This window comes from Urocitellus parryii, chromosome 3 (genome assembly GCF_045843805.1).
Source record: "Urocitellus parryii isolate mUroPar1 chromosome 3, mUroPar1.hap1, whole genome shotgun sequence".
NCBI lineage: Eukaryota > Metazoa > Chordata > Mammalia > Rodentia > Sciuridae > Urocitellus > Urocitellus parryii.
This window is the reverse complement of record NC_135533.1, coordinates 67,610,521-67,630,957: the sequence shown is the minus strand read 5'-3', so window position 1 is coordinate 67,630,957 and position 20,437 is coordinate 67,610,521. Positions and strand designations below refer to the sequence as shown.

The 20,437-nt window shown below is 34.7% G+C and overlaps 1 protein-coding gene across 1 annotated transcript in view; it reads left to right on the top strand.

The window, feature by feature from the left end:
• Elapor2 (endosome-lysosome associated apoptosis and autophagy regulator family member 2) overlaps positions 1 to 9,611 on the top strand; it is a 153,723-nt gene extending 144,112 nt beyond the window's left edge. Inside the window, exons 19-21 of the mRNA XM_026414568.2 lie at positions 6,014 to 6,140; positions 8,234 to 8,412; positions 9,428 to 9,611. Coding sequence (XP_026270353.2) covers positions 6,014 to 6,140; positions 8,234 to 8,412; positions 9,428 to 9,611 — 490 coding nt within the window. The remainder of the gene's footprint in view (positions 1 to 6,013; positions 6,141 to 8,233; positions 8,413 to 9,427) is intronic.
• The last annotated feature ends 10,826 nt before the right edge of the window (positions 9,612 to 20,437 follow it).

Below are 20,437 nucleotides of genomic sequence, written 5' to 3'. Positions count from 1 at the left end.
ATTATAGACATTTTAGCAAAATAACCAGAATTATTGGATGCTAATGTAGTATTTTGTTTGGTCTTTGGAAAGGATTGTTAAAGCCAGAAAGTCTATCCATTTTAAGTTAAGAGCCCAAGAAAGATGTTTAAGTGAGTTCCTTATTTTCTTGTTTCCTTTGAACCTTTATGGACAAACAATACATGTCTAAGTCTGTATAGGGTAAATTAAAAAGGCAATAGATCTCAAATTATTAAAGCCAAATATTTTATTAGAATATTAAAATGTATGAAGCATATAATGGCATTTAGGAGCATATGTGATAACTGAAAGCCATTATGATCAAGAATTGGAGAAGTCAATACTTGCTGAAATTGTATAGTTCAAACACTAACAAGTAATCTTCAGATACAACATGATGACATTACAAGACAGTCAAAGTTTTAGAATCATTTTGAAATACTTATAATAAAACTTAATTTTTTTCCATTAGAGAAGAAAAAGAAAGTGTGGATAAAAGAAAACTGGGCAGTCAGTCAGTTAAGTTTGTCTAGATCTTCATCAGATGCTGACTTTAGATAATTAATCCAGGATAGTCTCTTTAGAAAGGAACATTTTTTTTTCCATGAGATTGGTATAATTCAATATCCCTATATCAAAGAGCTTCCAGTAAAAGAAAAAAAAAGCAAAAAAACTTATGTTCTTACTCAGTCTGCTAGGGTCTGAATGTTTATATCCTCCTCAGTTCACACACTGCAATAGCAGCATCTAATGCCAAACCCAAGCTGATATCAAAAGTAGTGGTTTGAGAGATAATAGGTCATGCCATGATAAGAATGTGATTAGTATTCTTATAACAGAGACCCCAGGGAACTAACTAGCACCTCTGCTTTGTGAGGTCACAAGATAGCACCACCTATGAAACAGAGAGCAAGCCCTTACTAGATACCAAATCTGCTTGCTCCTTAATCTTGGTTGGACTTCCCAGCCATTAGAACCGCAAAAAATAAATTTCTGATGTATTTATGTATTCAGTTTAGTGTATTTTAGTATAGCAGCCTGAGTAGACTAAAACAGTCATGAGTGACTTACACTTTTCCAGCCTTAGCTAAACAAATTTGAAGTAAGATATGATGTTGTTTTATGGATTCCACACAAGGGGGCCTTCTGTCAATAACAAGACATCCTTAGTAGAGAAAAACTAAGTTTTGTGAGATGCCAAAACTGAGAGGAGTTACCAGCTGCAAGTTAGAGACAGCATCCCCTATGCTTTGGGGGATGCCAACAAACCCACAAAAACTCCCTGTGAAAGATGCTCAGCAATGGTAGTGCCCTGACACCAGATGACAAATGTTCCAGGAGCACAAGACTGTCAACTTTCCACTGTCTCCCAAGAGTAATTTTCAGATCATCAGAAAAATATTGGCAAGGTAACTACATTTTTTTAAAACTCTGGGTTCTGAGTGGAATTTTGGCAAAACAAATTTACATTCACTTATAAACCATCAAATAATTAATAATAGAGTATTATTAGATCATAAAAAAGATTCTTCTCCCTGAATTCATAACCAAATATATTCTTCTTTAAGTAAGATGATTTATTTAAAAGATGAAACCAATTGCCAATTTCTCCCTCTAGTTATTCCCCCAAGAAATGTATCCCACTTTAGAATCCAAATTCTACCTTTGTAAACAAAGATTCACCTAATCCCTATACATTATCAGTGCCACCCCAATTCACAAGGTAATATCAGGGTTAAGTAAGAAAACTGGGAAATCTATTCTTGGCTGACCTGGTCATACTTTGAATCAGTCTTTTCTCTCCCCAGAATTCATAGCACATGTAGTCATCCTGCAGAACCCTGGCCTCACATGCCCCAGCCACCCATGACCACGTACTGTCTCTTTAGACATTTCCTTCCTGGTTTCTGTGCTGTTTGAGTAGCCCAAAGATTATCAAAGAAGCATAATTCATGACAACTCTGCATTCCTACTTTTAAAAGTTAGGGGAGGTCAGGGAGATGGTGGTGGCATAGGTAATAAAGGGAAAAATGAGTTTCAAATGTTTGGCAATAATGCACTTATCTATTTTGCTACTTGCTTTTTTGTTTTCTTGGTAGAAGAAAGTATTTTTTTGTTGTTTTTCTCTTGTACTTTCTTCTGTTTTCATTCTATAAATAAGCACTGTTGAAATTATTATTGCTTCATATATCCTTGTCATTGATTTAAACTGTGCATTTTAGGTTTGTAACAAAGGATCAAATTTGGATGTTTCACATTTTAAATAATTTATGGAGTTAAAAGCACTAAGTAATTGATTCTGAACTAAACTCCTTTTAGCCTAAGAGTATCTTTTAAAAAGTGAAGTCTACCAAGGATAGGCATTGTAGCGTTTTGACATTTAATGACAGTCTTATAAATTACATCAGTGTCTTGATTTTTTTTTTTTTTTTTTTTTTTTAGTTTCTGTAGCAACTATAAGTTTTTCAGAAAGTAATGTGCCTTGGTAACAGTCTTAAATTTTTCCAGTGCTTTAAAATTTTTCTTTCATTTTATTAGAACTATGTTATAGGCTGTCATGGTGGTGCACACCTGTAATCCCAGCTGCTTAGGAGACTGAAGCAGGAGGATCACACGTTCAGCAAGTCTCAACAACTTAGCAAGGCCCTAAGCAACTTAGTGAGACCCTGTTTCAAAATATAAATATAAAATAAGAAGGGATGGGGTTGTGGTTCAGTGGTTGAGTGCCTCTGGGTTCTATGCCTGGTACAAAACAAAACAAAACAAGAAAAACAGCAACATCAAAAACCTATGCTGTAAAGTTAGCATAGCACATATTTGATTTTAACAAATTACAAAAGTAAGACAGAGAAAAGGAGGAGTTGAATCATTTGAGGGAAAATATGCTTTCATTTTAAAGTCCAGTTAGAATTGTAAACTGAGTCTTTTTTCCAGAGGTTTTGCAACTTGATTATTTTTTCCTTTTTGCTCTCATCTAAATTCTTTTTTCTCAAACTTAAATAGACTTACCCTTCTGTTTTCTCAAGCGAAATAATTTATTTTCTTTTCCCTTAAAATTTCTCTGTTGGGAAGATAAAGTAGAAAAAAATATGTGAGGAGATATTTGAGTTGAAGGGCCTATTGGTACTTTTTGCTACATGAACAGAAAGTATATTACTTTTAATGTTGTAAATAATTGTTATGAAATTAATAATTTTATTCTTGAAGAGTTTTTTCTAACTGGCTATATAGTTTTTAAAAAGAACAGTTTTGAGTCTTTTACTACTCTTAAAAAAAGTGGAAAGTAGGGATAATATTTTATGTAGCATGGTTTTCATCTTTCATTTTTACTTCTCTTTTTTAAACCTCTCTTTGGTTCTCAGTTAGAATATATTAATTGCTCCCTTTTTACAAATAGATAAATTAAGACATATAAGATTTAAGCCATTTTTCTAAAGAATCACTGTTTGCCATTGTTCTTATGTTGGCAAAACCCTGGGCCTCTGTTATAACATGCTATAGGAAATGTTGCCTTTAGTTACCTTCTGCCTGTGTCTACTTAGTCTAAAGCACACAGACATTTGGAAAAATAGCATATGAAATATGGTGAAGTTTTAGACACATCAATTCTTTAAAAAATTAAAAAAAAATTTTGGTACAAGAAACTGAACTCAGAGGTGGTTAACCACTAAGCCACATCCTCAGTCCTTTTTAATTTTTTATTTCATGATCTCACTGAGTTGCTTAGAGCCTTGCTAAGTTGCTGAGGCTGACATTGAACTTGGGAATCTTACTACTTCAGTTCTTCTGAGTCACTGGGATTACCAAACATGAGCCCGGATAGATTTTTTTTTTAATATTCACAATTCCAGAGTGTCTTAGAATATTTTTAATTAAATAACAGTATGAAATTTTACTTTGCTGATAGATAAGAATAATTTTGGATTAGGTATCTTTTTTTTTTTTTTTTTTTTTTTTTGTACCAGAGATTGAATCCGGAGACACTTAAACACTGAGCAACATCCCCAGCCCTTTTTACATGATATTTAGAGACAAGGTCTTGCTATGTTGCTTAAGTCCTAGCTAAGTTGCTGAGGCTGGCTTTGAACTTGCTATCCTCCTGCCTCAGCCTCCAAAGCCACTGGATTACAGGAGTGCACCAATGTGCCTGGCTTTGGACTATGTATCTTTTTAATGGTTAAAAAGACATTTGCAATTAAAACTCAAAAAAGATGTATTATGTAACATTCTCATTTTTTTATATCCATCTTTTTTTGTTGTTATTTGGCGTTTTAGGAGACCCATACTCAACACCAGTCAAGCCCTAAAGGTTCAGGGAAGGCCTGCATTTACAAGACTTGATTTAAGGGAGCTGGAAGCATGGTAGACAAACTAATAATATTCTCTTAGTTTTAATGAATTCATGAACAAAATATCTATTCTTTCTAGAATCTTTCCAAATAGCTTCTATCAGTAATGATTCTATTCACATACAGGTGGTTGATTTTAAACCTTTCTGTTTATCTTCCTAAAATCAAAGAGGCAGATTGATATAATGGAACTGCCCATCAGAGTGCAGTATTTCAAAAAGTCTCCATTCAGGCCATCCTAGGGGGTTGGCTCAGTGCCATCCTGCCCCTGTGTCTAAGCCTGAGCCATCATCTCCAGTGGTGAAGGTAACCCTTAGGTCAAGGAAGTCAGGGACTGCAAAATCATTTGCCTCACTGGGCTGCATGTTGACCTGATGGTTGGTTGGTTGGTTCACTCTAGACATTTCTGTGATCATATTTTCGCCTACTCTCTAAAAGACCATGGTCCTGAGTGCCATTTTTTTTCTTAAAGCACTCCCTTAAGCAGGTTACCTTCAATAGAAACTGCAACCTCCTTAACACCTGAGGCTTTTCACCACTTAGTTCCTGACTACATGTCCAGCACATGCTCACCACCTTGCTCTGGAAGCTCCAGCAACAATAATCCAGATGTAATTTCCTACCGGTTCATCATATCATTCCATTCCCTTGGCAGGAATTCCTTTGCTTTCTCCCATTCTCATCAGGTTGTCTCCTACTGAATATTCTAGACTTAGCTTAGACATCACTTCTACCAAGAACCTTACCAGAGCTCTTTCTGTCATTATCTGTGTCACTCTGTAATTTTTTTTGAAAAATGGATTTTTAGAGAGAGAGAATTCACATACCATACAATATACCCATTGAAAGCATATAACTCAGGGGTTTTTATGTTTGTTTTTTTTTCACAGTGTGGTGTCATGTAGAGGCATATGTTAGAACATTTTCATTACCTTAGAATGAAACTCTTAACCTTTTTTTGGTCTCACCTTCCTGTACCTTAGTCCTCTTCCAAGTCCCAAGCAACCACCTGTCTACTTTCCATCTTTAAAGATTCCCCTATCCTGGTCTTTCATATGAATAGAATTATATAACATGTGGAATTTTGTGACTTTTTTTTTTCACTGAGCACAATATTTTCAACGTCTGTCAAGTTGTAGCATGTGTCAGTACTGAGCTTCTCTTTATGCCTAAATGATACTCCAAGTGCTGACATTACATTTTTTTAATCCATGTGTCTGATGATGAAGATTTGAGTATTTCCCACCTCTTGGTCATAATGAGCAATGCTACTCTGAATAGTCATGTAGAAGTGTTTGTATGGACATATGCTTTCATTTTTCTTGGGTAGATACTTAGGAGTAGACTTGCTGGATCATATGACCACTCTGTGTTTAATTGTTTGAGGCATTTCCAGACTCTTCCTGACAATTTTGCCATTGGATATTCCCATCAGCAGTGTATAAAGGTTCAAGTTTCTCCACATTCTCATGACAGTTACTATAATCTTTTTTATTTTAGCCATCCTAATAGGTGCCAAGAGTTATCTCATTGTGGTTTTCAGCTCCTTTAGTTTTTTTCCTCATATGTGTTTCCTTAGCATTCACATTGTGCTCCCCAGTATGCAGTAGGCACTCAAATGTTGATTGAAATGCATGGAATGCATTTTCGATTTTTTATTTCAGCAAGTGCCCAGCAGGCACCTGTGATGGATGTGCATTCTATTTCCTGTGGGAGAGTGCTGAAGCTTGCCCTCTGTGCACCGAGCATGACTTCCATGAGATTGAGGGAGCCTGCAAAAGAGGATTTCAGGTAAGGACCAAACCAATCTATAGATATCATTGACAAATTACAACTTATTGCTGAGTTCTCCATTATGCCAATGATAGGAATGGATTTCTTTGGATGTTCCAGCTTCATGATTAAAAAAAAAAACAGTTACTGAAAAATATTACAGTGAGTATCTTTTAAGTTTTAATCATCTTACTATTTCAGTTCTGTCTTTTATAACTTTTTACTTTATGCTGACCATTTTATGCACTTCCCCAGTTTTACAACTATATCAAATGCAGATGAAAATAAAGTTAAATTTATGCAATCTAAGTCCTGCCTGTATAGCTGATATGAACAAAAAGAGCTGTACAGCTTGTGATAAGAGTGCTCTTATCAAATTGGATCTCAAAAATCTATCCCAGGTTCTAAGTGTGTATTAAGCGTTGCAGCTAAAGTCATGCAGTAGTAAAGATTTGAGTGATACCATGTTAGCTCTGAGAGAAATATTTTTAGATTTATCATCAAATTTATCTTAATCCTGTTCAAAGTATATCCCTACATGTTGGAAGAATAAATCTTTTGGCTGCAGTGTCAGCTGTTTTTGTTTCCAATGCTATGTGATTGGATAAAGGGACAAAGTTTCTAATTAATAGTTACAGAATGACTAAAACATTTTGTCAATTGCTCGAGTTTTTTTTTCTTTGTATTTAATGAGTTGATTAAGATGTTAAGCACTGGTTTTACAAGTGTCTTTAATTTTGAAGCTTTAAGATGTATAAGTCTGCCACTAGACATTAGAGCTTGCCATTTTCATTGAATGTTATACATTTTATAAAACCATATAAACTCTGGCACAATCTTTTTTTCTTGGTAGAATGCACTTCAAATGTAGTCAGTGTTTGCTCCCTAGAGTTTACAGTTTTCTCTGTATTGTCTTGATTTACATTTAGAGATGCAGCAGCAAGATTTGAATATACCTCTGCATTTCACTTCATCATTCTTATAAAAATGTAACCTATTTAAAAAATAATTTATTTGTTCTATGCTTAATGAAAATATCACAGGTATCATCTATTAAAAAAAAAAACCTCAATCACTAATATTCTAAAACACAGGCAGAAAGTTCTTATTCAAACCTTTATTGAAACTTTTCCTTGAAGTAAAAAAGATTCTTCTGCATATCACTTCATGGCTTACTGCAAAAATATGCTTATCCACATAAGACATAAAAGTAAAAATTATGGTGTCATTCTTACGTTAAAGTGTGGATAAAGTAATCATCATGTGCCATACAATTTAAGGATGCACAATAATGTCCTGTGTCATTTAATGTCATTGAATATAATCATACAAATTGCTACTGGTCAGTGGTACATGTTGAAATATATAAGCAACCATGCCCTGCACTTTGATTTTCATTTTTGATATGCCTTATTTGGTCTACTTATTTCAAAAGTTCCTGGTTGAGATCTAGTATATTGCTTTTATTATTCAGTGGCTAGGTGTAACTTGCTGTATGGGAAACATTGTTCTAAAGGAATTAAGTCACCTACTTTGGGAGGTCAAGAGTACCAGGTGTGGGAAGGGGTGACCCAGAGTAATGCTCTTCTTATTTTGGCACACAGCAGAAGGGTGTAGTCTGTGTGTCTATTGTCATACCATCTACCAAGTCTGCAAGCCATGGTGCAAATACATGCCCTGGGCCTGGGCTCTCTTCTGTTTAAGGGAGAGACTTGTTGGACTTATGGGCCTAAGTGGTGGGAAAGTAAAATCTCATCTAATTAATTATATTAGATGACTAAAGTTTTCATTTAAAAGCAAAATTAATATGTCAGTGTTATTGAAATTTGAGGAAAATGGCCCAAAGATGTGTCTAGATGAATTCATTTTCAACATGTAGTACACCCTTCTGATGTGACAATTCATGTCTTTATTTAGTTTTTACATTTGCTTTTGTTATTTTATTCACTTTCTTCTTTATCTCTTCCTTCTCTGGAGCTAAGTTTAATATGAATGAAGGATTAATAAATTCTTCTACATGAGAATTGACCCAATAACCCATCTAGCTTTCAGAACTGAATCTGAATCTTATTTCTTCTCTCATCTCTGTTTCAATTTACTTATTTTAAAAGGAAACCTTATATGTCTGGAATGAACCTAAATGGTGCATTAAAGGAATTTCTTTGCCTGAGAAAAAGCTGTCAACCTGTGAAACAGTTGACTTTTGGCTAAAAGTAGGAGCAGGCGTGGGAGCTTTCACAGCCGTTTTGCTGGTGGCTCTAACATGCTACTTCTGGAAGAAGAATCAAAAGTAAGTATCCTCATTGCATCATCATGTAAGAACTCTAGGGTCTGTTTGTGTTGTGAAATTTTTAGACCTAATCATTAAATCTTGTACATTATCTCAGAGATATGTTTCTTCTAGTGAAGTGGTTATTTCTACTCTGACAGTAGAAATATCATAGAACATTAAAGTTCATTGAATTAGAGTCTCTTATTAAAAAGAAACAGAAAAATGGAGGCTTCAAGTTATCCAGGTGACTGTAACAGAGCTGAGATTTGAAGGCAGAATTTCCCTCTGAGTCTGTTTTTTTTTTTTTTTTTTTTGTTTTATGACATCATGCTGTCTTCTTGATGCACTTTTAAAATTTCTTATGGGAGGATATTTGCAAAGAAACTGACTAAGTATATAGGCAAATATCACATTTATTTACCCCACGTCTCCAAGAGTCTGGGATTGAATATTGATTCTAACCCCTGAATGCATATTGATCTGTTATACAACTTGAATCTTTTTCAATGATTTACATCTCAGTGGGGCTATAGAAAAATCTGTATTCTAACATCTAGGGTCAACCTTAATATCTGAGGTGCTAAGTTAAGCATAAAGGTGTGAATGATACAGGGAGACGGTAAATATCAACTCATTTGCCTGTTTGATATTTTCATCCTTATGAACTAAACTTTGGAAAACGTGATAGTGAATTGTCATGAGCATATTAATAAATTAAGGAAATGTATTCAGACCTCAAGATTTTTCTTTGTTTTTCAAATGTTATTCATAACCAGACACTTCAGTCAATTTAAAGTAAGTGATAGAATTAACTGTGTTGAACTGATTCTCTGACATTCTGTGAAGTATTTTTTATGTACATGGTTGATAAAAGAGAACACGTAAAGCCATGACTTTAGGTGAGGAAAATTTGTTGATAGTACAAGAAGACAATTTAATGAGCTGCTATATAACCACATACAGTATTAATTTATTATTGATGTAAATGGCTACTTTATTTATTTATTTGCTTGTTTTATTTACTACCACTTAGACTGGAGTACAAATATTCCAAATTGGTAATGACAACTAACTCAAAAGAGTGTGAACTCCCAGCTGCAGACAGTTGTGCTATAATGGAAGGAGAAGATAATGAAGAGGAAGTTGTATATTCAAATAAACAGTCTCTACTGGGAAAACTCAAATCTTTGGCAACAAAGGTGAGAGTAGAATTTTAGACTGGAATTACTGAGCATTTATAAATTGGGGCCGTATTAGTCTAATAGCATTCAAGCAAAGTTCTGCCATTCATCATGTTTATCTCTCAGTGGATGTGTATCTAACGGAAACACTCTTAGAAGTACATGATGTAAATACAAAAATATTCACTGCAGGACTGTTTTTAACTAGTCAACAAAGTAGAATCAACTTTATGTACCATCAATAAGGAGTTAGATGAGAAATTTTTATATATCAAAGTAATGGAATATTTTATGGCTCTATGGCTGTTAAAAATTGAGATGTCTATGTTTTCTGATAGTAGATCCAGGATAAAGTAAAAACAACAAGTAAACTATCATATTTATGTTAGTATTCACATAATAAACATAATAACAGTAGCTGCTTTTTGAGATTAGGGAAATAATGAGAGTACATAGTCTTTGAAGTAGTACCTTTTTGTAATATTTGAATTTTCACAAAGATAATGTGTTATCTTATAATTTTAAAAAAACAAAAGGTTAGGTTAATAAAAGATCTCATCTGTGTCCATACTTTTATTTTTGTGTTTATTTTATAACAAAGTTAACTTACATGGAGAAAACAGAAGTTACATAAACTGCTGAGGTGTTTAGGATACCATCATGTTTTTCTGATTTGGAATGACTATTGTATCTAAACATAATGTGAAACCTTGAATATTATGTGAAAACACATTTTATTGGCATTTTTCACCCTTGACTTAAGAGATACAAATGGCCAATTTACCCACTCAAGATTAAAAATTAGAATGAACCAGAAGAAAGCAAATAAATTTTAAATGATTTTTCAGGAAGATAGACAAAACATATAAGATTACATTTATAGAGCATTTAGAGTAACTATCTTCTTTTTATTATTCTAATTTAGGCACACAAACATAGGGGATTATCTAACAATATAATAAATAAACCATTTTCCCTTTCTACAAATGGTTATTTAATTTTAATTTTTTATATGGGAGTTTAGGGAAGGTACTATTGCTATGGAATAATAAATACATAGTGATTGCCAAGAACTGAAAATTTTACCATATTTGTAAACTAGCAAGTGACTTTCATGAATACTTAAGAAGTCACAAGACTACTAGGTAGAGACAAAAGACAGTTTAGTACTCACAGAGAGATACTAGACAGAGATATCAGTTTACAAAGTGCCAGTTCCCACAAGGCTGTTTGCAGAGGAAATGATAATACTTGGTTCAATTACAGGAAAGAAACCCAAAGCTTTGGAAATCTGAATTTTCAGAAAGGGTAGTAAGTAAGTATGCCCATCCTTTGTCTCAATGGGGGCTATTACCTTTACTTTACTTAGATAGGTAGTGAGCCTGCCCTTTACTCTTAAAGGAGACAATATTTATATCTTCTAAGACTTTTTTTTTAATACAAAGAGTCTTAAAATACAGTCTAAAACAAAAGGAAACCAGTGTCTTGCTCATGAGATGTGCAGAAATGGAAGAAACCATGGAGAATTATCTCCTAACAAAATACAAACCTCATTTATCTACTATCTTGGCTTCTGATGAATATTCCCTTTAGTATGGAAACTCCACGTATTCTGATTAGCATGACTGATGGAGGCCAAATCTGGTCAATTTGCTTCAAACAACTTTTAAATAAAGCTAATATCAATGGGACATCATGAAGCAAGAAGAAGCCAACTTGAATTATTAACCTTGTTCATACCCACAGGGTCCCAGACCTGATTAGCTGAACAAATGCCATAAACCTTTAGGGTCCAGGTTAGAAAGCTAGGTGGCTTTCTCCTTGAAAGAAGAGTTGACCTTTCTACTCTTGGGTTGACCTTTCTACTTAGCCTGAAACCTTTCCACTGTCACCAAGTTGTTTCCACCATAAGATTTAGATGGAAGGGGCTGGGATTTTGACTCATCTGTAGAGCACTTTCCTATAGCGTTCGAGGCCCTGGGTTTGATCCTCAACACCACATAAAAATAAATAAATAAATAAAGGTGTTATGTCCATTTATAACTAAAAAAATATTAAAAAGATTCAGGTGGAAGAAAGATGGAAGTTTCAAAAACTAAGAGACCCAGTATGCTTCCCATGTCTACATGGGCCCTGTCAGGGGATTCAGTGAGCAGCTTACTCAACTAAGTGGTAATTATCCTCTTGATCTGGAATCATAGCAATCCAACAAGACAATTCAAGTATATCAGTGCAGGTACAACAGTTTATATTAATGACTGCACAGATTTTTGTTTCAAGTCATCAAGGAGGAGGTATAAGGTAATTATATTGTCTCTCATAACAACATATGGAGAATGAGTTAATGTTGCCCTAAATGCCTTCAATGGATGAGGTGATATAATTGATTATTTTTGCCAAAGTTAGGGATGAATTTCATACCCCTTTTCTAATTGAACAACTACCCATTCAATGAGTGTAAGTAGTATTATTCACTCATTTTTGAAAGATTCTTACAATTATCTAGGGGTTACATGATTTATTGTGGATGTTTCTCTAAAGATGAAAATTCGATATGACTATTTCTAAGGTACAAGCCACTATATTTTTAGGCTAAAATAAGGTAATGCCTGTTTTCCACATAAGAAGTACAATCCTGGAGGTGTGTATGCTGCCTCTGGAAGGAAAGTTGTATTTATAAATGTTGGGGACCCTAAGTGGAACTTAAATCAGTCCAGCATCATAGGTTGGCAGTGCTTGAAATATAAACTTGCTGAATAATAAACTTTAGGGTTTTCAGTTCATCCCAAATAAGTGTGTGTATTATCAATCAGGAGACTGCCTAAGGATAGTCAGTTCAACTTTTCCTGCATGTCCATACTACAAATGGGGTATCACATTTGTCGATCCATGTGATGACTGAGTGAAGGCTATGGGATTGGAGGTGTTGATTGATGTTATTCTGGAGCAGAAGCTGGGGCCATCCCCTGCTACATCTAATAGATTTATTAATAAGCTTTTTTACAAATAATGGCAGTCAAATTGTGATTAGAGCATATGGTGGGTATGGCAGATCCAGAAATCAGTTAAATTAAAGCTCTTTGCAACAATTTGAGAGAGCCACATATGGGCATTTTTCTTTGTAGCACAGTGACAAGATGGCTCTGAAAACCAGATTATTGCTAGTGTCACTCCTTCCTCATCCCTTTCAGTGTCTAAGGCATCTCCTTCCAAGTGCCCCATTATCAGACTGTATTGTTATCTCCATCCACTGCCACCATCCCATTTCTGTTGTTACAGATTCACCTTATTTCTGCTCATCCTCCACTGACACCTAAATTTAACTTCCAGAACATTCAGGTTCAAGAAGGACAAAGGCATTTTAAAAAAACTTTGGAGACCTAGTGTGTGCCCCACTTTTGTTCATGTGGGCCATAATAGGGAGGCTGCTTAAGCAATATACTCTATAATTTGTCATTATCTTTTTGATCTAGAATCATAAAAATTCAACAAGACAATATACAGGTGGTGGTTAATCATAATTATATTCAAAAATTCTAGGCTCCCTTTGAACTAGGGCTATCTGTAGAGGTTGTACCCAGGCAGTATAGGATTGCTATTGAAATAAACTTTATATAGTTTTGTTTCAAGGGCAAAAATAATAAGGTTAGAGTTAACTGATAAGTGGTGAAGCACAACCAGTAGTTCAAAAAGTGGTCAAAGGTATGATACAATCAATTACCCAAGAAAAAAACTGATCAAATTTTGGATTCTCAAGTCTGGTAAGCTGTGGTGCCCTCTATCAAAAAAAAAAAAAATAGAGTCCTTTCACTTTTTGCCCAATATATGATGACAAATGCAGTAGACCCATAAAAGGGTGAGATGACGACCTACACAGCATTTGTGGCAGTCTGTCTTGTGCAGACTTTCTCAGCAAATTGATTCTATTTGATCTTTTCGTAAGATAGATCCTTACTGTGGTTAGCTCCGAGTAACATATATGATGTGATCAGAAGCAAAGATTTATTTCTGGAGTCTGTGTCTGCAAAAAAGGTTGACTTGAATATGCCAGTCTGAAGTTTTTCAAGTGGCAGACAAAATAGGTCATTTTTAATAGCTCAAGAAATGGTAAACATATGAAGTTTATTAAGAGAAGTATTATCTAAATTTAAGAAAATGCCTTGGAGGTCTACCCACTGAACAGAACAATCTTGTCAGTTTTTAGTTATGCATATATGAGGCTGAAGCAGCCAGTGGACACCATTGGGTTTCAGGTCAACTACCTCTACAGTGAACAGGCCCAGACAGGTAGTAGCAATTTGATGAATCAAGTGTTCCACTGAGCCAGTGGATTTGTTTGGAGCACTAGAATAGGTGATAAAATTGCCTCCAAAGGGTTTGCTGCCATATTTTCTTTTGAGGTGGATGTCACTGAGAACAGACCAGCTACACTTGAATATTTGTCATTTTTCTTTGAAAAATCTAAGCTCATTGGGCCCTTCCCATGTAGTTGTCCCACTGTAAATGAAACTTATTCCAATATATAGTTATAAGGTTTGCATGGGAATAATATCAAGTTTTAAATAAAGTTCAGTAACAAACTAATAGTTGATCTTCAAAAGGACTGTATTTGTCATCTATGTAAAGGAGTGATGAGTTTAAAACCCCACAGGGGGTTTCTGGGTTGAGTTTGCCTCCCACTGTCAGAGTCTACAAATGGCAAAATCATTAATCACAGAGAATTGTATCACAAAGTTGTTAGAGTTGTAAGGTCACAAAGGTAAAGGGTGGCCCAGCATTTAGGACAATTTATAACATATCCTGTTTGGGCCCAATTCAAAGGATGCTACTTTTTGGGTTAAATGATATAAAAGATCAAATAGGATATTCAGGAAAGGCCCATGTTCTCTCTAGAATCAAAGAATCAAGTCAGGAGTTAGACTATTTTTCCTTGACTCCTGAATAGATTCAGCATTACAAAATACACCTACACAGTCCCAAGGAACATTATTACTGGGTCCCTGAGTTTTGTCGTGATTAATCAGCCTCCTCTTCAAGTAGAAGTGTGATAACCCAGGTAGGGCTTAATATTGTTAAGATGGAGGCTTAATATTGGATACCAATTAAATAGTGACCCCTTGGGTATCAGAAGGCATGAAACCTTGTGTGAAACACTAACTCATGCAGAGGAGTTAAGAGCCACTGGGGTGGTCTACTAGCTCTTCTCTAAAAGTGACTGTTCTCGATCAGGAGAATGTTACCGAGTACTTATTACATATAAGATCAAGTCCGACTGTATGTTCAGACAAAGAAGCAACAACAGTACTTTGAATGTGCAGATTTAACTTTGCCTCAGGTTACATTGTTTTCCCTTTATTGATCCTTGCTCACATTCCATTATTTGTATGGCCCTTTCTTCCTACAGGTTCAGTTAGGATGATGACTTGGCTGCTTGCTATCAAAAGAATCCTATTTGAGAACCCCCTCTCAAGGTTTCCTAGCTGATTCAGATGGATGTATATGATTTTTAAACTCTCTTGGTTACAGGAAAACTTCGGTTTGTCTGCTGATCACCTTTCTTCTTGAAGCCGCTGAAATCAGGATAGATGGAGATGGAAAGATTAAGTATAAAGAGAAAAAGAATCTCTGTGTCAGCAGATATGACTTTTGCTTTTGAGAAGCACATCTGCTGCTCATGATTGAACTAATTGGTTTAGTTTTTGTCTACTCAGAGTTTGGGGTTAAGGTTATTATTATTGACATCATTTATTTCAGCTTTGGCATCCCTTGACTCAGAGACCACATCAATATTTCTTTCAGGGTAACACTGGAGGTTTCATGTCCTTTTGTTGATCTAGACTTGGCTTATATATTGGAACCTTCTTTAAAAGAGAACTTATCCTAATCCAGAATATGTCTTGCTGGGTTGCCATATATCTAAGTTAATGCTTAGTTTTAACAAAGGATAGGAGAAATCTCCAGGGTGCAGCTGACCATACTAATTTATCTAGGTTCCTTTGGGTCAGTTTCTATTCTTCAGTGGTCTTATTTCACCTTGGAAACTCAATTGTGGCAGTAAAAGTCCAAATAATAGTATCTCACAGAGTATTCTTATGTAAATTAGTCTCAGGAAACCTCTCAGAGAAAACAAAGCTCTGTAATTATAGTCAGGAACCACTACAAAATCTCTGAGCCCTTTATCTTTCACTTTTAGTGTATCTAGGTTTGGCTTGATAGGTGGCAAGAGGTGCTGAAACCTAAAATGGACTAGTTGTTGCCATTCTTCCTTAACATTCATTAAGCCCTGACATATCCTCTTAGCCAAGACTCTAACAATTCACCAGGTTTCTGTTCATAAACGGTTTCCATTTTCTTCCCTTTCTTATTCATTGTAGGTACAAATCTCTATAACTTTTATCTTAAAAGAGTGAATTCTTATTTTATTATCCGGATAAATTTTAGTATTGGTTATTTCCTTGGGGAACTTCTGAGGTGAATTACCTGATTAGTTAGGAAGTCTTTCTATCCAGAGGAGAATTAACAACATTCAGAGCAGTTTCCAGGAAGCTGAACTGTAAACCCGTTAGTCTGCTTCCCATCTTCCTGCAACCACCTCCCAATTCCTCTTCATTATTGGAAAATAAAATGAGGGATCGATTATTGCCCTTTTTGACCAGAATTTGGTCAGCATATCTATTACCAATTTCTATGGCTTCTAAGTAATTCTTCCTCCCTCAAATCTTAGGTGTGAAGCTATCATCTTTCCTCTTCTAGAAACCATGTCTCTGTCGTTTACCCATCCTCATTAGCAAAGCAATGAAGAACTCTGAAGGTTTTGAAAATTTTCTCTACTTGTAGCCAACAAATTGGTCTGCCATGGTTTCATGTGCCCTTTAGAGAACAAAAGTCTCCTGATTCAAGCATAAAACAGTTTATTATTCATAACAATAGTATACAAAATATCACTGTTTGTTTTGGTTCCTCAAACCTTACTTCCCACAAGAGTGAAGTGAAGAAGACTAGATGACAGAATGGATTGTATTATAGAAGAGCAACCCATGGGTTGTGGAGCCTGAATCTTTTATTATAGGCAGTAAGTATGTTTGCTATTTTCTCCACACGGGGAGGCATTGTCTCACCTTTCAGGATAGTAAGTGAACTTTTCCTTTGCTTTGAAAGGAGACATTATCTATCATCCAAGGTTTTTGTTTTTGTTTTGTATTAACATCTTTGAAAGTTTATTTAAATTAAGGGGCATTCTGTGATCTTCTTCACAAGATATGTAGAAATCCATGATTAAAACTTCAAGTGTCAATTTAGACTTCTCTGTACTGATTTGGTCCTGTGAGTCCCCATTTGTAAGGGCATTATCTTATAATAATGAAAGGAATATTTAGGTACCAGGGAAGTTGTTTAAGAGAAAGTAATTCCTAAGCTGAATCTTAAAGAAAAAATGGAATTGTTCAGAGGAGAGATGTTAAATGATGTATAAATTTTAAAGTATTTCCTAATATTACAGTACTTCCCCTGTTGTTATAGTATGACCAGAGCATTTTATTTTGAATAGCAATTTTAGCATAATAATCTTTCTTTTTTTAACTCTTTAAAATTAGATTTTAGCTATTACATAGAAGTTGAAAAAAATAAGCAATAATTTTTAGAAACTTCCATCTAAATTTTACTATGCTTGCTTTGTTATTATATGCATCCATCTGTCCATCCCTTTAACTATTTAACAGTCTCTCTGCTTTTTTTTTTTGATGTTTCAAAGTAAGTTGAAGACTTTGATATACTTCATGACCAAACACTTCAAGATACATATCATTGATTAGAATTCAATATTTTAAGATTTCTTTATGGTGGAATGCATATATCACAATATACATATAATTTGATGAATTTTGAGAATGTATTTGCCAGTATAAATAAAAATCCTAACAAGATATGGAATATAAACATCCCCTGAAACTAACCTTGTGTCTTTTTGCATGCTGTTAATCCCTCTTATCCCAAAGGAAACTACTATATCAATCTTTGAAACCATAGATTAGTTTTTAGAATCTTATATAATTGCAATTACATGTTTTTTCTTTCACTCTTTTATATATTTTTGAGATTCATCTATCTTGTTCTGTTATTCTGTAATGTTTTTCTTTTTATACAGGAATAGTAAGCTATTGTATGGATATAATATTTTTTGTTCTCTTAAAGGATACCTGTGCTATTTACAGTGTTTCACTATGAATAAAGCCGTGAATATCATTGTGGAAGTCTTATTACGTGTTACATTTTTTATGCATGATTCCAGAGAGCAGAAATTTTTTTAAACTGCCGTATCATGTAGGATTTATCTTATGTATTCTTGTTTTATCTTTATATTCTTATTCATGTTCTAAAGGCTATACCTTACTTCATATTTCCTTAGTAGTTCACTACATACAAACATACTTATATATGTGTTTATTTTTCTTGATTTTCCCCAGCAATTAAAAATTATTCAATTGATTTTTTTGTTTCTTTTATTTCTTTAATCCAGAATCATTTATGACATATATGAGGTGATATGCTAGGTTTTGGGGATATGTCAAATTAGCCATAGTTTCTTATCTCAGACACTATCTAGAATATTGTGGGAAGACATATCACCAAGCACCCAGAGAATCTTCCAGTATGGCAAGAATAAAGAGTAGGATCTATTGGAGCACAGGGGAGAGGGAGTGCAGTAGCGGAGGTAGTAACAAGGTAAGGAGAATCTTTTGGGAGAATCTTTTGTAACTAGTTGGCTTTTGAATCGGCTTTTTAATTTAGAGTTTAAAAAGACCACCCTGTGTGGCATCCTTTTGTGCATGAGCAAACAAAGACCTAGAGGGGCTCACTTATTTGTACAAAGGAACTAGATGGGGATTAGAACATCTCACATCTCTGGAGTTCAATCTAGTATTTTTCCTGATGTGAAGTGGTGTTTCAATACATTGCTGTAACCACGGATTGACAATCCACCATGTATGATGCCTTGGTCTTGCCTTGCAAATTAAAAAAAAAAAAAAAAAAAGTTCCCACTATCAGGAAGTTAACTCCATTAGTGCCACTTCCTAATTATACACACATGCACACACCCACACGTTTATGTGTTTATGTATATACCCTACCATATCAGCAATAGGAGTAAAATCCTGTGTAAACACAGAGGATATGACTCAAGTCCTATGATCCAAACATAACTTGATGAAGGGTTTTCAAGTGTTTTACTTGATAAATAACCTTGAGGATAACCAACAGGTATTTGCTCAGCTCTCCTCAAGAACATATTGAGTTAAATTTTTTTCAAGAAATGACCACAGAAATCTCAGATTTCCTTGTTAGTTCATATCTGATACTCTAAAGTGCTTTTCTTTGATATGCCCTATCTCTCTGAGGGTAGATATTTTGTTATATTCATTTTTATATCCCTAACGTCTAGTTTTATCCCACACTGCAATGCAAGCTTAATACATATTTCAATTATCAATAGTCATTTTACACAATTGTCAAGGCTGATAAACACTAGACTCCAGACAAGTTTTTAGAACCTGTCAGCAAAAGCACTAAGGATCTCTGTAGTCTACTCTCCCAGTGGCCTGTCCTCTCAGCAAAGCCAGGGAAGGAGCAATATGTTGGTATTTATCCTATGATTTTCTTTTACAATCCTGTCCCTGTAACCCTAAAGCTCTTGGACTTCTCTCCCCAAGTAAAAGCAAACACAAAAGCAGAAACCCTTCCTGACAGCTATTCAGTGTCTACTTCCTGTCATTTTCTTATGTTTATCCTTCCACTTTAGACACATATTTATTTTCACTTAGGACTTGTTGACTTCCTGTTTTATTTTATTTTAAAAGTAATCCTAGTTCTCTCGTCTTCTCATTTCAAAAGTCTTCAGAAAACATTCTCTGTTTTAATAATTAAGACTGGGAGAAATTTCACCTTCTTTATCTCTTTTTACCCATTAAAGAAAAATAATTTAATAGGCTACATTTTGAATGTATTGCATGGCACCATCAATGATATATTTGGATTAAAACTTTGAAGCATTATCTAATATGACTTGTTTAATATCTTTAGTAGACATGTACTCAGAAGATTTTTTTTTTTAAAAATGTCTGTGTGCTGGGTGTGGTTGTGTATGCCTATAATCCCAGGGACTTGGGAGGCGGATACAGGAGGATGGAAAGTTTGAAGACAGGCTAATCAACTGAATGAGACCCTGTTTCAAAATTAAAAACAACAAAAAAAATTATTAACAGAGGACTGGTTATGTAGCTCAGTGGTAGAATGCTCTTGAGTTTAATCCCCAGTACTGCAAACAGACAACAACCTCCCCACTCCCAAAACCAAACAATAAAAAAAGTCAGTGAACTCAAATGATCTTCTGACTCCTTTGTTTCTGCTGTCCTTTTTATTTTTTTAGTCTCTGTTATCCTGAGATTATTTAGTGTCTGTCAGTTCTATTTTGCCCACAATTAGTCTGGCAAGGTCATTGATTTCAGCATCAAGGTCAGGCGTGCCCTTAGGAAGGCTCTCAGTGGTTTTTTACAGGAATTACAGCTGCATCTTTTGATATCTATTGCAATCATGTGTTTGCTTCTATTTTGGATGTGTCTGTCTTATCTCTTGGGCATCAAAAGCACCCTTCAGGGTAGGCATGCTATTTGTTTTATGTCTGCCACCTTATCTTAGATGTAAAATCCTAATTACAAGTGGCAGGTACATAGATTCAGATGATTTTTTGAAACTTTCCTTCTGGAAAAGATCCCAAAATTTTACTGGAATTTCAATAAATTTATTTTGTTAATTTTTTCCCTAGGAAAAAGAAGACCATTTTGAATCTGTTCAATTGAAATCCTCAA